The 19,282-nt window shown below is 36.6% G+C and overlaps 3 protein-coding genes across 3 annotated transcripts; 1 reads left to right on the forward strand and 2 right to left on the reverse strand.

The window, feature by feature from the left end:
- Nucleotides 1-1,765: 1,765 nt before the first annotated feature.
- Nucleotides 1,766-6,193, forward strand: LOC108980193 (probable glycosyltransferase At5g03795). Its single transcript, XM_018951050.2, has 6 exons — nucleotides 1,766-2,032; nucleotides 2,119-2,436; nucleotides 3,248-3,534; nucleotides 3,867-4,099; nucleotides 5,143-5,300; nucleotides 5,490-6,193. The coding sequence occupies exons 1-6, from the start codon at nucleotides 1,865-1,867 to the stop codon at nucleotides 5,589-5,591; spliced, it is 1,266 nt and encodes a 421-aa protein (XP_018806595.1). The 5' UTR covers nucleotides 1,766-1,864; the 3' UTR covers nucleotides 5,592-6,193.
- A 3,569-nt stretch (nucleotides 6,194-9,762) lies between these two features.
- Nucleotides 9,763-11,254, reverse strand: LOC118349873. The gene is made up of 3 exons (XM_035695801.1): nucleotides 10,658-11,254; nucleotides 10,310-10,541; nucleotides 9,763-10,187 (listed from the first exon to the last, which is right to left on the reverse strand). Exons 1-3 carry the CDS (start codon nucleotides 11,252-11,254, stop codon nucleotides 9,763-9,765), a joined length of 1,254 nt encoding a protein of 417 aa, XP_035551694.1.
- Nucleotides 11,255-12,932: 1,678 nt separating this feature from the next.
- LOC118349874 lies at nucleotides 12,933-13,797 on the reverse strand. Its single transcript, XM_035695802.1, has 2 exons — nucleotides 13,468-13,797; nucleotides 12,933-13,382 (listed from the first exon to the last, which is right to left on the reverse strand). Exons 1-2 carry the CDS (start codon nucleotides 13,795-13,797, stop codon nucleotides 12,933-12,935), a joined length of 780 nt encoding a protein of 259 aa, XP_035551695.1.
- Between the last annotated feature and the right edge of the window lie 5,485 nt (nucleotides 13,798-19,282).

A 19,282-nucleotide genomic window follows, 5' to 3' on the forward strand; every position in this document is an offset into this window, starting at 1 on the left:
CCACTACCAGTGCTTTAAGCTATTAAAAGGTTTTAATACACATCCTTTTAGGTTTTAAAACTATATCAAGAATCATTGCCTAAGACGAGATGAGATGAGTTGAAATTAAAGTTAAAAATTGAATAAAATATTATTAGAATATATACTTTTAATATTATTTTTATTTTAAAATTTGAAAAAGTTGAATTTTTTATGTTATTTTGTGTGAGAATTTGAAAAAGTTATAATGATAAGATGAAATGAAATAAGATGAATTGAAAGGAATTGTGAAAACAAATGTTACAAAAATGTCTCAAGTATCTTCATCTTTACATGTGTTGGGCATTTTTTAAAGAGAGTGGTACTTTTGGGCATTTGGTCTTCTAAATTTTTTTCCATACAATTTTTTAAAACTTTGGACGATAAATCAAGTAAAGAATAATTTTTTCTTCTTTTCAATAGGCCTCGGGTTGTACATTGATGGGTTCGGCGTCGGTTTTGGCGTAAAATCGAGACACCACCGACTTCTGCCATGGGTCTATTAAACCGGCCGAAACTGAAGGTTTGGGGAGAGAAAATCGATCATATCGGTCTCGATGTGCGTCGACGCAGTCTTCAGTCTACCGTCAACATCTTTTGTATAGGAGGAGGAACTGAGGAAAAATGAAGAAGCGTCGTGCCGTTGCTGCCATAGAAGAATAAGAGAGCTGTAGAGATTAGAGAGGAAGAAGACGACTCGGGGAAGAAGAAGAGGGGTGTCGAGCCTACATACTAGCTTTTTTTTCCCACTCTATGTCAAGTATTATTATTTAGATTTTTAAAAAATAAATTATTATTGAAAATAATAAATTATTATTTTAGAATCTAAATATTATCAATTAAATATTATCAATGATGTAAATGAATTAAGCACTCATTTAAAAATTAATTTTACTATTTATCATTTCATACATCACATCATTTTTATTTTTATTTTTATTTATTTTATTCTTCTTAAACTAAAAAAAAAATTAAAATTTTAAAAATTTTAACTTCATTTAAAAACTCAACTCATTATTATAATTTTTTAAAATCTTAATATAAAATATAATAAATAATTTAATTTTTTTAAATTTTAAAATAATAATATTTTAATATATCAATTCAATTCAATTCAAGATACAAACGCACATTCGTGATGGAACGGTTAGTACAGTAATCTACTATTACTACGCTTGGAAAACGTTACATTGGAATTAGGAACGGGTGATGCTACAGCCCCCGCTGGGGGCTCCCGCTGGGGGTGTAGTGTTATTTTATATGTGTTTTATTTAAGTAATTTTTTATATAGATTTTTTATTATTTTAAAATATTTTTAAAAAATAAAATAGATTTAAAACATCATTTAGAAAATATTTTCTTAATTAGAAAGTAAAAAAATATATATTAAAAAATATTTTCTTAATCATGAAGTAAAATAAAAAATTATAAAAAATATTTTTTAAAAAATAAAATAAATTTAGAACATCATTAAAAATACTTCCTTAATTAGAAAGTAAAAAAAATTCATTTAAATATACTTTCTTAATCACAAAATAAAATAAAAAAATATTTTTTTATGATTTTTTATTTTACTTCGTAAATAAGAAAATATTTTTTAATAATATTTTTAATTTTTTTACTTTTTAAAAATATTTAAAATTATTAAAAAAATTTATATAAAAAATAATTTAAAAAAAACACATAAAAAAAATACACTAATCTCCGGCGGGAGCTCCAAGCGGGAGATATAGCATTTCCCGTTAGGAACGGTTAGGCCTGTAATCTACTTGACTACTTCTACTTCGCTTGGTTACTGGTACTCAATTGAGTCGATCCCACAACACAGCTCCACCGCCGGCGAGCAATGTCGACCGGCAAGCCACCTCAGATGGCGTACTTCTCAGCGTCCTCACCGCTTTGCTCTCTCCAAGGCTCCCTCCTCACACTCGCTGTCCTAACCCTCTTCTCCCTCACCTATTTCTCTCTCAATTCCCTCCGTTCTCCTCTCCCCTCCTCTTCTGCCACCACTCAGGTTCATTGATTTTAATTCCACGCCGCTCTTTCCCGAGAAATAAAGAAAATTTATTTACTGACTTTCTTTCTTTTTTTGGTACGAAGGTTTCTGTTGCTAAACTGGTTCGTGATGATAATAAAGCGGCGAAGGATGGGGTGGAGGAGGACGGGCTTTATGATATTTACCATTCCCCGGAGGTTTTCCGGTTGAATTACGCGGAAATGGAGCGGAAATTCAAGGTGTATATATACCCGGACGGAGATCCCGACACGTTCTACCAGACGCCCAGGAAGCTTACGGGGAAGTACGCCAGCGAGGGCTATTTCTTCCAGAACATTCGCGAGAGTCACTTCCGCACTGAAAATCCGGATCAGGCTCACCTCTTCTTCATTCCCATTTCCTGCCACAAAATGCGAGGCAAGGTAAGGGTTTCGATTGCCAACCTTTTGCATTGTTTTGAAGAATCTTATGCAATCGTGGATCGTTAGTTACGGATTTGCATTAATGCTCTTTTTTTAGCGAAATAATAAAAGTGGAATTTCTCCTCTATTTTGAGGATTTTCACCGTTGGGGGAACCCAGGACATGTAACTTTGACTTGCTTGTGACTGAGTTATATAGTTTTTCTTCCCAATCTTTATTTCCTTAATTGACTCACGAAATGGATAGGAAAAAGACAACAAAAGCTTTAACCCCTTCTTGTTCATTAAAACAAGAGCAAAAAAAGGTTTTCACGGAAAGAGCTTGCTGGTTGAACTTTTTAGGTTTCAATTTCCAGGCCCCATTTTTGTGTTTTCAAATGAATGCTAAAGACTACGAATTTACCTGTGTTATCATTTATGTCAAGATAAAAGATGAATGAGTGTTCTTATAATATTGAACAGTTTCTCTTGCAATTGCTGTTTGTTTTCATCCCGTGTCATTTGTAATGTGGTGAGTTAATTTGAAGAACAGACAAGTACAACAACCGCAAATGTGAATTTTTAGATGAGATATTCTACCTTGCCGACCATGGCAGGGAACTTCAAAAACTCAGAACTAGTGCTCTATTTTTCAGATGCTGATCAGGTTCAAGAAATATACTACTAACACAATGCACAAACCCTTTCTTTTCTTGATAAGTAATACAACACACATATACACATCAAACGTACTTTGGTCAGTTCTAATTGACACTTCCCTCCTATCTGATCTATTATATGCTGGGATCTGATGCTTGCTTTATTGTGTGCAGGGCACTTCATACGAGAATATGACCATAATTGTCCAGAATTATGTGCAAATGTTAATTTCCAAGTATCCTTACTGGAATCGGACCCTGGGTGCAGATCATTTTTTCGTCACTTGTCATGATGTTGGTGTTAGGGCAACAGAAGGACTTCCACTTCTTGTAAAGAATTCAATGCGGGTCGTGTGCTCCCCAAGCTATGATGTTGGATTCATTCCACACAAAGATGTTGCACTTCCTCAAGTATTGCAGCCATTTGCGCTTCCAGCTGGAGGAAATGATCTTGAAAACAGGTAGAATTGTAGGATGTGAAACTTTAATGACCTGATTAACAAACCTTCACCTGTTGACCGAGTTAAGAGTAGATGACAGCCACTTTTATGGGGTTTTCCTTCTTTGATTATTTGTTCCTTTTTTTCTGAGTTGTTCCTTGAAAAACCATTTGCTTTGCTTTCTTATTTCCTGAAAATTCCATATTGGAAAAATAACGTACAGATTGGAAATTTAATTAATAAATAGGTTGAGGCATGCCTTGCATGGGTAGCTGAAAATGATTTATCTTATTTTTGCACTAATAGAACTCACAAGGCATTGCTTATAAATATATAACAAACGTGTCTTGTAGGACAACGCTTGGTTTTTGGGCTGGACACCGGAACTCTAAAATTAGAGTTATATTGGCACGCATTTGGGAGAATGATACAGAGCTTGATATTTCCAACAACAGAATAAATAGGGCTATGGGACCACTGCTATATCAAAAGAGATTTTATAGAACCAAGTTTTGCATATGCCCTGGTGGTTCCCAGGTCAATAGTGCTCGTATAACTGACTCGATCCATTATGGATGTGTGCCTGGTAAGATTTGAGTGCTTCCTGGCTGTTTGTATGAGAATGGTACTGGATGGTTTTTATCCATCTTCTGTCATTACATGCATGGTAACTATGATTGTCGAATCATATGCCTGGATTATTGGGAATTAAAGACCCATGAGACATGAATTATTTCAAAACACTGTCTTCCTTTACTATACTCCAGCCTAACAAACTGAAAACAGAAGACCTGAACACAATATCTTTGTGGCATTTTTCCAATTTAATGTAGGTCTTAATTTTTTCACCTGTTTGAAACAAAAAAAAAGGGGGAAGTGCAGCTTGCTTCTTATTCCCGTGTTTGATGTCTTTCGTCTCTGCTTTGTAGACTAGTTATGTTAAACTACTTCTGAAACTGAACTGGCAGTCTCCATCAAACACCTGGAGAATATGATTGAGCAAGATGAGGAAACATGAAAATTACCCAGCTACTTAGCAGTTCAGGTTTCTGCTTTTGGACCCTGATGGGAGCTGCCCCTGATAATACTCTAATTAGGGAGAACGTTCCATGGAAGGCATTTGAAATTGTTCATCTTTTGAGTAATTTTGAGATGAGAACGTCTCTGTTATGGTAATGAAAGGTGAACTACGTAAGGTTAGGTTTCTGGCAGATGCAAATAGCATTCTAATGAGGCGAATCCCATATGTTCACCCCATTGGGTACTTTCGGTGTGCTGGGTTCCCACCCATTTGTCTCTTATTTTATTACTTATCCAACATACAAGAGAGATTCCAACACATTCGTTACTAATCTCCCTTCTAGCACAAAGACTTGGATTACATTTCCAGAATCAAAGGAATTTGTCCTTATTGTTAAAGAACTCACGCTGTTTTGACTAACATATTAGCATGGTGTTTGGGTTGCATAATTTCCTAAAAGTGGTTTGAACAATGGTGTTGGGTGCCTTAGATTTTTTTTATTTATTTTTATTTTTTCTAGTTACCGATTGGGAACCTTCCCCATATTCTGTTGAGATTTTCCATCTAACTATTTCCCCCACCCAACTTATGTATTGGATCTTTTGCAGTGATATTGTCAAATTATTACGACCTGCCATTCAATGATATTCTTGATTGGCATAAATTTGCGGTTGTGCTCAAGGAGAATGACGTGTACCAGCTTAAGCAAATCCTCAAGGATATACCAGATGCTGACTTCGTCACACTCCATAAGAACTTGGTTAAGGTAGATGCCTATCTGTTTCAACTTGAATATTTTAAATAGTATTGTTGATTTATACTTGCTTTTTAAGTTTTTTATATTAGCAATCTGCTATGTCCTTTATATTTTCTGTTTACCTCAAGTGCGTGAATAACTCGTGGGAAAAAAAGGAGAAAGAACCGATGAGATTATTTTTGGATTGTTTCTTATCAGGTTCAGAGGCACTACCAATGGAACTCTCCGCCAATCAAATTTGATGCATTCCATATGGTCATGTATGAGCTTTGGTTGCGCCACCATGTCATCAAATATTGATTTTTATGTAATTCCATTGTACACTAATTGGCTAGAAACCCAAAAAGGTTGTAAATTGTTATACACCGTTCTCTCATCTACCTAGTTAACTTATGGTGAAGGGAAGTAAAGTTGGGGGCATTACTTGTTTTTTCCCTGGTTCAGGTTTTCCCCCTACCATTTTGTACCTGCAACTTTGGTAATTAATTTCTTCAATGATACAACATCAGAAGTGTTGTGTTTTGGGTCTGCGAGAAGTCACTATATTGATTTCAGAGTAATGCTACAAATCACACACATCTGGCTCTCATCACATTATGTAAAATGTGGTACCTTTATCACCCTTGAATCATTTCTTATTTTTTTTAAAGAAATTTTAAGATTGATGGGCAATACCATCTCATCATAGTAGGATGAAAGATGAAAGTGCAGTTTGTAAAATTTTTCTTGTTTTCAATACTGGGTTCTTCGGGATACGACTTGGACTGATTGAACCGAAGGGACAACGCTCAAGCTGGATTTCAATCAGTAATGCTTGTGGTTGGGTTTACAAATCCGATCTTGCTGTGTCGATCGAACCAGGTGACTTCTTTCGTGTTATGGGAAATTACAGCTTGTTGGAATCTTTACAAACGATTATAAGTTTCTGGGAGTGCATTATTGCTGTCCTTTAAAGAACTTTCTCCTTTACTCTTTTATCTGTCTTCCAACTAGTCAACTTTTTGTCCCAGCACCTTCTTTAGGATTGCCTATCTTCTATGCTAAAGACCAGTTTCCTTCTGCTTTTTACAGAAGGCACCGTTTCTTCTCGTTTTCATGCGAGACGTTTTGGATTTCAATTTCAGCAAAAAGAGGTCAAATAGAGGAGCATACATGTAGTGACATTATTATCATTATTATTATTGTTGAGTTCTGTTATATATAATCATTTTTGCATTCTCTTTGTACACTTTACTGATGTGATTAGTCAAAGCGGTTATTTTATATTAAAAAAAAGTATTGTAGTTAATCACATCAGTGGAGTGCGTAAAGAGTATGCAAAAGTAACTGTAGAGATTTTATTATTAATAAGACATTTTTCCTTGATGCAGGGATTAGGCAGCCTGCAGGAATGTGTTTTTGACTCCTTAGAATACGGATGACGGCGTGGTACTTCTATTCTATCATAATAGATATATAAATATCAACTTTAATTGATATAACATATTATGATAGGACAGAAGTACGACGTATCCATAGTTCGGGAATACTTAATAATTACTTGTTAACATATAGTTGGATTATAGCCTGTTTTGTACCTTATGAAAGAAGGCTTACACTTGGTAAAAGAAGAGCTACTTGTTCCCATTACCCTTCTACATATCATTTCTTTTGAGAAAATTGAGAACCGGCAAATGGCAATGTGAACATAATTGAAAGAGACGTATTGTAAATTATATAAAATAATCTTACAAATTGACGTAGTGTCGTCTGATATGTCTAAATAGAATGCATCCATGACCATCTATTGTTTTTCTCTTCTCAATTATTATGTCTTCTGGGAATTGAACTATGAATAATGCTATCCGTACACATGATAACAAGGTCTTCTCTACGTACTGACGTGTCACAATAGTAAACAAAAAAAAAAAAAAACCAAATTTTAAAAATCAAATATACAAACTCAATTTAAACCTTTCCAAGAATCAAATCTCAGAACAAATGGCTCTCCTTTTCGTAGTCCCTGATCTCCAGTCTCCCCCAAGTCTAAAAGCTAAGACCAAAACATCTCCAATTCCCTCCTCCACGAGAGGATATCATAGACATAAGAGAAATACTTTATTATAAACAAATTATACAAAATTAAATCTATAAACTGATATGATTTGATATAGTACGTCAAATTATAAAATTATTTTATTTATAAAATAAATTTAATAAATCATATAAAATTATATCAATTTATAAATTTATATTTATATAATCTTTTTATGCCTGTAATACTTTTAAAGACCAAAAGGCACAACTTCGTAACTGCACCATAGAGTCAGTTTTGATTTGAGATCGAGAAACCAATGTAGGAGAACCACATACATGGTTTTGTTCTTGGTGAGCTATAGAAACGTGCCAGGACAAGAGCAAGGTGCCTGATGCTCCACTGCAACCAAAGCTTCGCAAACATTGGAACCATGCATGTAGATGTCATTCATTCATTGAATTTAAGGGCAGGTTTGGATGTTGAGATGAGATGAGATTTTTGTGAATAGTATTAAGATGAAAAAAGTTGAAATTTTTGAAATATGGATTTACAAATGCAAGTGGGTCCCATTTAGATATGTTTGGATGTAAAGTGAGATGAGATTTTTGGAATTTGTTATTGGGATTGTGGGTCCCACCGAATCATCCTCCCGAGGCCTCTGTTTTCGGGATTGCCTCTTCTTCGTTGCCCTGCCCTTCACTCGATTGGCATTTTCACCCCAATTTGGACAGAACGCCCCTCCTCCCTCAGCAGAAGCACCCCAATCCTGCAGCACCGAGACAACGCACCGACGAAATTTCCAACAGGAGTTTCTCGAGAACCACTGCTCCACGACACATCGAACCGTCGGTAAGTTTTGAGGGCCTTCCCAGGGGTAATGGTTTCAACATTTTCGTAGGTGGAGTTTAGGGTTTCATTTTCGATGGATTCAAGCACTGCTGGTTTGGCCCCTCTGATTAAAATGCCTAGATTTTTAAGATTTGTGCAGGGTAGGTTTCGTATCTGTGTCTTCATGCGTGGGCTGGGTTCGTCAATTATTTTTTCCCGAAATTTGTCTATGCTTCTTTGTTGTTGATGTTTTGATCACTTCAGTCCTCTACGTGCAGTAATCCGGACCTGTTTTAGGGTGTAAATTTCTGGGAATTTTCATCCCCATTTCAGCAGCTCTATGGGTCGATGTAAACATAATAACATCATATCCATGCGGGTTCCTCTGTGTCGACCCCCGTAGCACCACCGTTATTTTGTTTGCCATGTCCTGGTTGTAATTTAGGGAGCGCTGAAATGTTCCTCACCTGTTAATTCATACATATATGAATTACTTTAGTGCCAGTTCATGTGTCAATGCATTTACTTATAAGTACCCGCATACATTGGGGGAAATAATGTGAACCAGTTAATAGTAGGGCTTTGAGAGTTGAAGTACTTGTTCTTACAATAAAATGTAACAAAGGTGTAGGCTAGAGAACTGATAAAGTCTTTTTTATGGTTATTCACTCTACATTGTAGTTTAACGTAGGAGGTGTTTTTATACCTGCCCTTTTCTACTTTGTTTGCAAGAAATATGGAAAGTTGTAATGGAGTGAGCAGTTCTAATAATCACCCTATGAGGCCAGAAGGTGGAGTGAGCCAGGGACGAATACCACTTTGTTATTGTGGCATTCCCTCCAAACTGCGGACGTCCGCCCAGCCCAACAGTTTTGGTCGGAGGTTTTTTAATTGTCGACATTATAAGGCTCAAAAGCAATGTGGATTTTTCGAATGGCATGATCTTGCATGGAATCAACCGGATTGTTGTAAGCGCACCTTAGAGTTAGCAAAACGAAGGAACGAAAGGATCGCAGATGAACGTGCAAGAATAGAACATCAAAGATTCCAATCTATGAAGACCAAGTACAAATGTGCGTTGATAGGGTCTTGGGTTTTATTTATTGCTTTATTGCTTTGTTTTAAATTTTCCAAGGTTAATGATAATGTTGACCGTTTAATGTTGCACTAACGTCAAAACTTGTCCACTGACTATTGTAATTAATTTTTAGGATTACTTGTTTTGTTCTCTAGAATGTAGTGGTTATAATCTATTTTTAGGATTACTTGTTTTGCACTAATGAAGAACATGCTCGATATTTAACTTGTGATGTGCTCCCTTATACATTAGGGTTATAATAACCGAAGCAAACAACCAAATTTGTGTACAAATCAATTATAGACAATAACATAGTCAAATGCATTGTTTGCTTTTGGAATAAAATATTCGGATAATAAACGTGCATATATATATATCAAAATCACGATCATCCATGATCGTATACATAGAACGCTAGATGAAAACTTAAGCACAACATTTTGGTCCCCACATTGATATTGACAGTACAATTAACAACAATTACAAGCAACGCAAAGCATTCATCCCCCATTTCGGTGAGCCCACATAGGAATCCCAATCCCATCCCTCTATGCAGCCATCGCTCCAGCTGACTCATGAGACATGTCTACCACTTCTTCCGTCTCGTCTACATCCTCTCCCTCAGGCATATTTCCTCCATTGAACTGAAGCCCCAATGCATGCTGAATGTATTCATCATTCGGCGCCACCGTCTTAATCAGGTTGTGCAGAGTACAACATGCGGTCACAATCATCCCTTGCCTACTTGGGCGATATCGAGGCATCGCTTTCAATATCTGAAACCGGTTCTTCAGAAGCGCGAATGTGCGCTCAATAACAATGCGCAGCGAGGAATGACGAAAGTTAAAATAATCTTTATAACCCCGGAACTGGCGGGCACCATAACGATCAGATCGATGATACCTCTCTCGTGGATATGGCGGCATAAACTTCTCAATACAAGGAAATGGGGAATCGACAAGATAATAATATCCTGCAACACATGTCGATATACTGAGTTACATCTATACGGTCTTGCAAATGTCAAGGGAATGTATAGTTGAATAAAGATATCTTACACTTGCGAGCAATAGCAAGTGTAACATATCAAGGTACCTGGATCTGGCCACGGGAATCCATTCCGAGCTCGACTAAGGGCATCCAGAAAAACTCGTGCATCATGGGCTGTGCCTTCCCATCCAGTATACACATACGTGAACTTCATATTAAAGTCACATAAGCATAACACATTTTGTGCAATTCGATTATAACGATTTCTATATGCGTTGGCCCTACGAGCTGGTGCAGAAGCTGATATCATTGTGCCGTCCAACGCACCAAGACATTTCTACAATCAATTATATCAAAAGACACAACCAATTACTGGTTTCAGTTAAATCACTATCAAAGATCAATATGCATTTAAAATAAAAAAAAATTTCTATAACCAGATTAATTCATTACCTCAAACCATGGATAATTATGATGGTTTCCCGCAATGTAAGGATGGACCCCACGAGTGTGTGTCGGCCTAATCACGGTCCGGCCTAGCTCATGTAGCGAGCGCATCACCGTCACAACGTGTCGGTTAATAGTTTCGCTAGAATGTTGGAAACGGTCCCCTACGATGCGTTGGCCCTGTGCATGGCCAACGAGTAGGCAAAAAATGCCTAATGATTCCTCCACTGAGACCCTCTCTGTATGGTCCATAATTAATGACCCCCGTAGCAGGTCGCATACATACCGGAATGCAGGCACTTCCATTCGAAACATCTCTTTGCAACTCGCCGGGTTTCCATTCAACACCGCTTGAATATATTGGTCCCCCCATAGACCTATATTGTGGTGGGGCATTGGAACCCGACACCCCCAGCTCTGAGATGTTGAGTACATCACATTAATAAGGTTTACCTCCTGCATTGTCGCTTCATCTCCACTAGAGGGATATGTCCGCATAAACTCATCCGCCTCACTGTTATGAGAGATACTTGACGAAGTATCGTCTATCTCGCTGTTGGTCTCAATCGATCGGGTTTCCGCAGAGTTGGTTTCATGGTCCATTACCGCTTGTGATGGAAAGAAAAGTTCTTATATGTTATATTTGGAGAATAAATTAATCCAAAGGTGTAGGCATTCCATAATGGACGATCCGTCTACCTGCTGGAATCCACTGCATAAAACATATTATGAAAGACTGCATGAGTTGCATAAACCTTGCAAGGGTTGGATCACGGTGGGACAATGACAAAGTACTATTATAAATTTCCCAAACTTTACTTTCTTAACAGTTCAACATTTATAATTTGCCAAACACAATCCTGGAACATGTATGTGACTATCGAAAAACCTGTCATATCCAACATATTGGCCCTGATCATAGATTTCCATATCCAACACCAGAACTTTGTAGAGGAATGTTCTTAACAGTTTAATGTCGATGAAATCAACATGCAGTCTTAACAGTTCAACCTCAGAAATGTAAAACACAGGATCAATTGGATATTTTATTCTACCATGTAGTCTTATAAATTTGCTTTAACTTTGTTTCCTCTGCTTTCTAAGGCAGCAAGAAAAAAAATCAATACTTCAAAACGTCAAAAACTCATACCAGATTACTCAAAAACTCATACCAGATTACTTCAAAAAATCAAAACTTAAAAACTATGTCACGACAATAATTTTATTAGAGTATTGGAAACTAGAGGCAAAAGAGACTTCTTCCATCCCTATAACCAGATTACTCAAAATTTTCAATCACAGCCCACAACCCCCTTTAAAAAAAAAAAAACAAACATCCATCCTGCAACCCATATAGCCAAAGGACCGTCACCATAAGGACGAACAAATATAGAAGACTTTCTTAAAACATTCCTGGGAGGGTTCATCCTCTTGATAAGCTTAGTATATTCATCCGAGATTTTTCTTCCAATATTCTCAAATCTCACTAAGCAACACAAAGAAAATATTATAAGAGTAGTACACAAGCTTGTATTCACAAACACAATCCAACAGATGCCTCCCTCCAACAACCAAGGAAAACCAGAGAGAGAGAGAATCCATAGAACCAACAGATGCCCCATGTAAACACCAATATACAGAGCTTATCTAAACTGGCCTGTAGCACGCAAGTATCAAAATCTGGTCCATGTACTTAACACAATCAAATAAATTATCACTGATGCATAAATATACAAAAAAGAATCCATAGAACCATTCCAATCTGAGACAGTTTCAGCAAGCCTCACATCCAACATCATTGAAATTAAAAAAAAAAATGCTCATAAACTTTCTTAAATCCAGCAAAGAGATTGAAATGATATGTAGGCACATCTATTTGAGCATTATAATGACATACACAATAACCATTAATATACTCAACGTACCATACACAATTACAACAATATCCAACAAGTTCATAAAGCCTAAAATCACCTCCTCAACAGTTTGTGAAATGTGAGAATGAAGGCTGAAATAAATCAAAGACATGCATGATTAAATTGATAAGAGGGTTAATAAGATAGTTGCTAAACCAACATGGTTAATAGCTCGAAAACCATTGTAGGATCAGGAGTGGCAAATGACAATCGGTGTCACCATCAAATTAGACTCCAAGCCCACTGACTTCTGCGTTCATCCGAGATTGAAACAAACGATTTCTGGACCCGAGTGCTCAATAAACGGTCAAAGGCCTTGTTAAATTGATCAGGAGGTAGGGTAGGTTGCACTTCTTCCAACAACCTCATACAATACATCTGAGATCAAACGCTCCGTCCGACTCCATGCTAGTGCCAAAACCTTTACTCCGCTTCCTTGACCTGCTCGACTCCATGACCTCCTCAGCAGCCTTCCCTCTCGCTTCGTTACTACGTTTAATTTCATCAAGGGTTTCGCTCATTTGCTGTTGAAGGGCATCGTTTTCAAATGGCAACCCTCCCCTTTGTCGTCTGCGAGATCCGCTGGCATAGGAGGCGGAGAATCGTCTGTGTGAATGCAAGGGTTCTTGATCAATCACTGGTTGCCCAGGATTTTGCATATCATTCTCAAGCAACCGCTCATCGTCACTATCTGGGGCAGGATCGGTGGATGCTCGCCCCATTGTCCCAGTGGCAACTGAACAACCAAAAATTGCGCAAAGCAGTTCATACTTTGGACATCCATGGGTCTTATAATGTTTCCACGATGAACGAACCTAACATAATCAATTGTCATTAATTATAATCACAATATGTATTCCAAAAGGAAAATGAACACAATAGAGCAAATATAGATCGTACCCTTATAGCATTTTTCCAGTGTTCCTCACTAGCAACTGGTGCCTTCCTCTCTGGGTCCCACCCCAAACCAGTTTGTTTCATAAGATCAGTAAACTCGCGTTGTCTTCTCTTGAGCCTCCCAATTTTCCCTTTCACTTGGTCACAATTGAATTTTTTTGGGCCAATAGCAGACAGTCGTTCAGCAAGCCTCAGATTATCAGGGGTTGTAATCCTCCCTCCTCTCAATCTATCCATGTGGGTGTCTTGGTACAAGAGGTCAACGAGGACATCCTCAAACCCATCACTCCATAAATCCCGATCACATGGGGTTTCGATGGTATCATTGTCCATATGCTTCTAATATATTTTCAAAGGAGGACGTTTTATATTGAAACCAAATAGGGGGTGCTGAAATGGCTTAGACCACTTTTTTAGGGCAGTTTTCCTTTATGGACAGTTTTAAGTTTAGGGTAGAATGATCTAACACCCGAAACACAGTTAACATGGAAATAATAAAAACATTTCATACTCATGCATGGGAAGATGTTGTGCGAACTATTGGTATATTAATGTACTGTAGATTAAGTGGACAGGGTAGCTCGTGGATATGGCAATATAACAAAGGTCTGGCCCATGCATGAAACAATATAAAAACACTGAACATGAGCACATAAATCTGACAGTTTCATAAATTTTTAAACAAAAGTTGATCCCTCAAACTAATTTCATATATAAGGACGCCAAGAATGTAGTTTATACATTGCAACCTATGTCTCAGCTTATACTTTACAGATATGTTATTGTGTATAAAGCAGAAGATCCAATACCTGTCGAGAGGATGAACTCGTAGAACGCCTCAAGTAATAACGCTACAAGAAGAAAACGAGACGGGAACTAGACATTAAACAAACAATGAACTAAAAAACCAGGTACAAAAGATCTACAGGCCGTGCCTAATTTATTCAAATGGTTATAAAAAAAATCAAACCAATTTGGACAGAGGATAGACTACTAACGACATGCAGTACTACTTTAATTACGTACTGGAGTCATGTGTTTGCTTGCCCAGCTGTTAACTCCAGTTTTGGTACAAATAAAAGAATGAAAAAGAAAAGCATGGATGAAAGATCGTTCATGCTGAATTAGATTTTCAGTCAGAATTTTTATGAATCCATGCCATGATATTAACCACTTCATATATATATATTATTTGTGATATCTGCATGCGAAGGAATGGTCAAAAGATTAGGTGTTTTCGTAATCATTTAGACAAAAACATTTACCTAATATATGTACAATATGGACAGTACGCATGACCTAAATTAGCATAACTGCATAAACAATATTGTATACGTGCCTAGCAGCTAACAAGTGAAAGATAGTTCTAGTTGGGTGTTGGATCAATGAATGTTTTAAGTTCAAATTCTCAGAATTGAGCAAAATCAATTAAGCAAACGTGCATCCAGAAAAATAAAACCCTATTAAAGATAACATGCATTCACCCGAAAAGAGACAGGCAAGATCAGACGTTAAGCAATGAATGTCTTTCAGGAAATATACCAAATTAGACCCCTATAAATTCAAAGCTCTCCACCTCTAACCACATAACAAAGGCACCTCTATTAAAATTTAAAAAAATAAATCTGCATCATTTGACCTAAGACTTTGTACTGAACCAGAACATCAACATGTTCTGTTTTGCAGTGATGTATTCAAAGGGCTGTAGTTCCATTTGTTTACAACTACCAACCTATTTTTCCCCTGCAATGAATTACTTTAAACACATGCGCAGAAGCACAATGACAGAAGAAATTTCACCAAAACTGCAAAAGATTCCCGTTTAACCCAGATCACAATGACTTCATCACAATCCCAGAATCCCAATCAGAGTACTGTTATCAATGGATAACATGCCTAACTCACAGTGTGTCTTTCTAAAGAAATCACAATCACACATTTACAATAGTTACACGGAAAACAAAACCGAACTAGGAATGACCATACCCCACTACGAGCTAGCAGCTAGTATATATATGATAATACGCTAGAATTAATTCCAGTATTTCATAATGTAGACGTAGAATGCAACAACATAAACTTCCCAATATGGGTCGTTGCAGAGAAACTCACCTGGTACGACCGAGTCTTAAGACCCGTGGCGGTCCAGTTATGGAGGCAACGACGGGGAGATTTCTGGAATCTAGTGCGAGGGTTGATTCGCTTCATATGAGTGTCTTCCTCTCTATTTCCAGCTGCTCTTTTATACACCATTGTCCTTTATTCGATAAGACCCAACCGTATCATCCTCACGAGAAATCCTATTGCAACTGTTGCAATATTTGAAACGTCTGTTTTTGAGCAGCAGCGGTCAGCTCAGTGACCATTCACTCTACAGAACAGCCTTTGTTTAGGGCTTTGAGATTCGACTTGGTCAATGTCAACAATAGCCTGCTTGATTGACATGAAAATGTTCAGAGATTCGCACGGCCGTATGGGGTAGAGGGAAAGTAGGGGCTGTGAAGTTGCTTACCTCTGCAGAATCTGTGAGCTTCGTCGTAACCTCCTCCGCTAGAATGTGAGAAATCTCAGATCTTCGTGGGTCAGCACACTGGACACCAATCGATTGGCATGATCCGATACAAGTATTTCTGGGGATTTTTCTTTAACGATGGCGTCGTTCCAAACACATTTTCGGAATGGATTTGAGATTTTGCGATTGGGGGATTTCTGGGCCATTTTTCGAGGGCCTTCGCACGAGAGGGAGAAGTCTGTTTTACGGGCTAGTTTGTTTGGGGGACGGCGCAAGCCTTTCGTGGAGAAAGGAGAAGGGCACAGATGAACGCTGGGGGGGAGTAATGTGGGAGGGGGACAGACGCTGCTTTTCAGACCTAATGTCATGTCTATAAACAGTATTGAGATGTTTTAAACAGTGGGAGAGATTTCTGAGTATTCTTGAAAGTGATTGTTTGGGAAATGTGTCTCATCTCAGTTTGAGATTTGGGATGAGATATCTGAGCGCCCAAACCTGCCCTAAGACTTCGCCATCATGATCTTGCTGTACTAAGAGCATCCATAATGGCCTAACTATTTACCAATGCAAGTTTAAATTAAAAACAAATCAAAACAAAAACATCCACATTGGCCTAGCTATACATGCAAAGCTTGACATTTATCCTACAGTGATTCTTCACCCCTCGCCAAGTCTGGCGAGCTACTGTATACGAATCAAATGAATATTTTATTAATTTCGTTGTCTTCCGCTCATCTTTCCCTTGGTTTTTCTCTCTCTTCTTCTCGAAACCCTCGTTTCCTCTTTCTTTCTCCCGAACTCCTTCTCTTCCTTTCTCCAGAAACTTCTCTCTGAAACTCCATTTTCTTCTTCTTTTCTTCTCTTCTTCACCCTTTTCTTTCTCTCCCGAAACTCCATTCTCTTCTTTGGATTTTCTTTCTCTCCCTTTTCTTTCTCTCCCAAAAATCCCTTCTTCTATTCTCCGCCTTCTCCTCACTGGAAGTGTCAGCTAGTGGTAAGTTTTCTCAGTCACTCTCTGTCTTACTCACGGGATCTCACATCCCCGATTGTTTACACTCACACACTCTTAGATTTCTCTTCCTCATTTCTTTGCTTTGACATGAGGTAATTTTTGGGATTTAGAATACCATAGTTGGAAGCGATTTTCATCACTGAACCGTGTGGCACGCTCATGAAACCAATCGATCCCCACGTCCAGGTTTAGGTATGGAAATTCTAGTTTGCTCTACTTTTTATACAATATTTATTTGGGGGATGTATATATAACCGTGATTGCCAGAGCTTTATGAGGGTTTTATTAATTGGATTCAAAGTTGCTGCAATGTTGTGGGTATTGAAATAGCGCCCATTGTTATTCTGTGATTGGAATTCCTGTGATTGGTATTCTGCTATTGCAAATCTGTGATTGTGATTCTGGTATACATCATGAGATAATGTGTTGGAAGTTAAGAAATTTCCATGTCACACACAGATTGATTTATTTGAGTACTTCAAAAATTATGTTCCCAAAATTGGAAAGTAGTATCACAATGAATCAATTTTGTTTGTGTCATTCAAATATGCTTTGATCTATTGGCATTATTTGTAATTACTTCGAGAAATAAACAAATAAGGGGAAGACTTTGTTAACAGATGAAAAGATGAATGCTTAAGATGAGAGATAACAAACTTGTAGCAAACTTTAACATACAAGGAACAATAATAAGCCTCATGAGCTGTAACAGAGACTATACCACACTAAGTTTTCCATATATGTGTGCCTGCGTGCATGTGTTTGCTTTAACATTGTATGATGGATTTGAGTATACATAAGAAAAGTACTTCCAGCATACTAACCAAGAAGTAACTAAAACACAACTGCATTTGCAATGCCAGTTTCCTGTTACAGATTTAAAGTAGTTTTTTTTTTTTTCTGATTTCAACTAAAAGAATGCAAATCCTAATCCATGGCAACCACTTGCTTATTCTGTCATGAATTTGTAAATCATGGTACAGGTTTGGTTTTTCTAGGAAATTGCTACTGCATGTTAATTGTTTTAGTAGTAGTTGCTAGTAATGCTCCTTTATGAGTTTAATTGATCTTGTTGCCACAAAGTCTTTTATATATTTGTTTATTTTACTATCTGAAGTGGCTGTTTTCTGTTGAGCCATGTTGAGTATTTGATTTCTGAGTTTGAATAATTGTCATTGGTATTTGTTCACATTCTTCTCTCCCTCTTCTATGTGCATTCTCTGAAAATAGAAGAGGGAGAGAAGAATAATTTTAGTTACTTGTTGAAAATGCAGTGAGCTAATTTTCAAACTACCTAGAAGAATAAGTTTAGTGGATTGTTTTTGTAATTTTAGTGGACTGTTTTGTAATTATTGGACTGTGTTGATGGATTAGTGGACTGTTTTTGTAATTTTAGTGGATTGTTTTGATGGATTAGTGGACTATTTTTATAATTTTAGTGGACTGTTTTGTAATTATTGGACTGTTTTGATGGATTAGTGGACTGTTTTTGTAATTTTAGTGAACTGTTTTGTAATTATTGGACTGTGTTGATGGATTAGTGGACTATTTTTGTAATTTTAGTGGACTGTTTTGATGGATTAGTTTTTGTAATTTTAGTGGACTGTTTTGTAATTATTGGACTATTTTGATGGATTAGTTTTTGTAATTTTAGTAGACTGTTTTGTAATTATTGGACTGTGTTGATGGATTAGTAGACTGTTTTTATAATTTTAGTGGACTGTTTTGTAATTATTGGACTGTTTTGATGGATTAATAGATTGTTTTTGTAATTTTATGAGTAGAAGAAATGTTGGTATGTTTGTATATGTGATTGTTGGGTGAATGGTTGACAAAATATATTTATTGAATAATTAGGTTGAGGGAAAAAATAATTGAAAAATAATAATTTTATTTTTTAATAAAGTTATTAATTAAATTTGTAAAATATTAAAAATATATATATTATTAAAATCTTTAATATTTTATTATTATTTAGACTTTAAAATAACTAGTCTAATATGAATTAATCTAACTATAAATTCACGTTATAGCTAAAATATAACATTCTAACTAAATTTGACAATATCTAGGCACCAATGCTCTAACCCCTGGCTCTAGCTGGCTATCCCATATTTTTATGCTCGTTAATTGTCACGTCTCATTTAACGTATATACATATGAAAAAAGAAAATGTTACTTTCATACTTAAATTTAACACTTCATTTTAATATCTCTTTTATTTAATTTTATTTAATATTATTTAATAGTTATAAAAATAATTAATAATAGTCATCATTTGGAGCACTGGTCAT

The sequence above is a fragment of the Juglans regia genome, chromosome 11 (genome assembly GCF_001411555.2).
Source record: "Juglans regia cultivar Chandler chromosome 11, Walnut 2.0, whole genome shotgun sequence".
Lineage (NCBI taxonomy): Eukaryota > Viridiplantae > Streptophyta > Magnoliopsida > Fagales > Juglandaceae > Juglans > Juglans regia.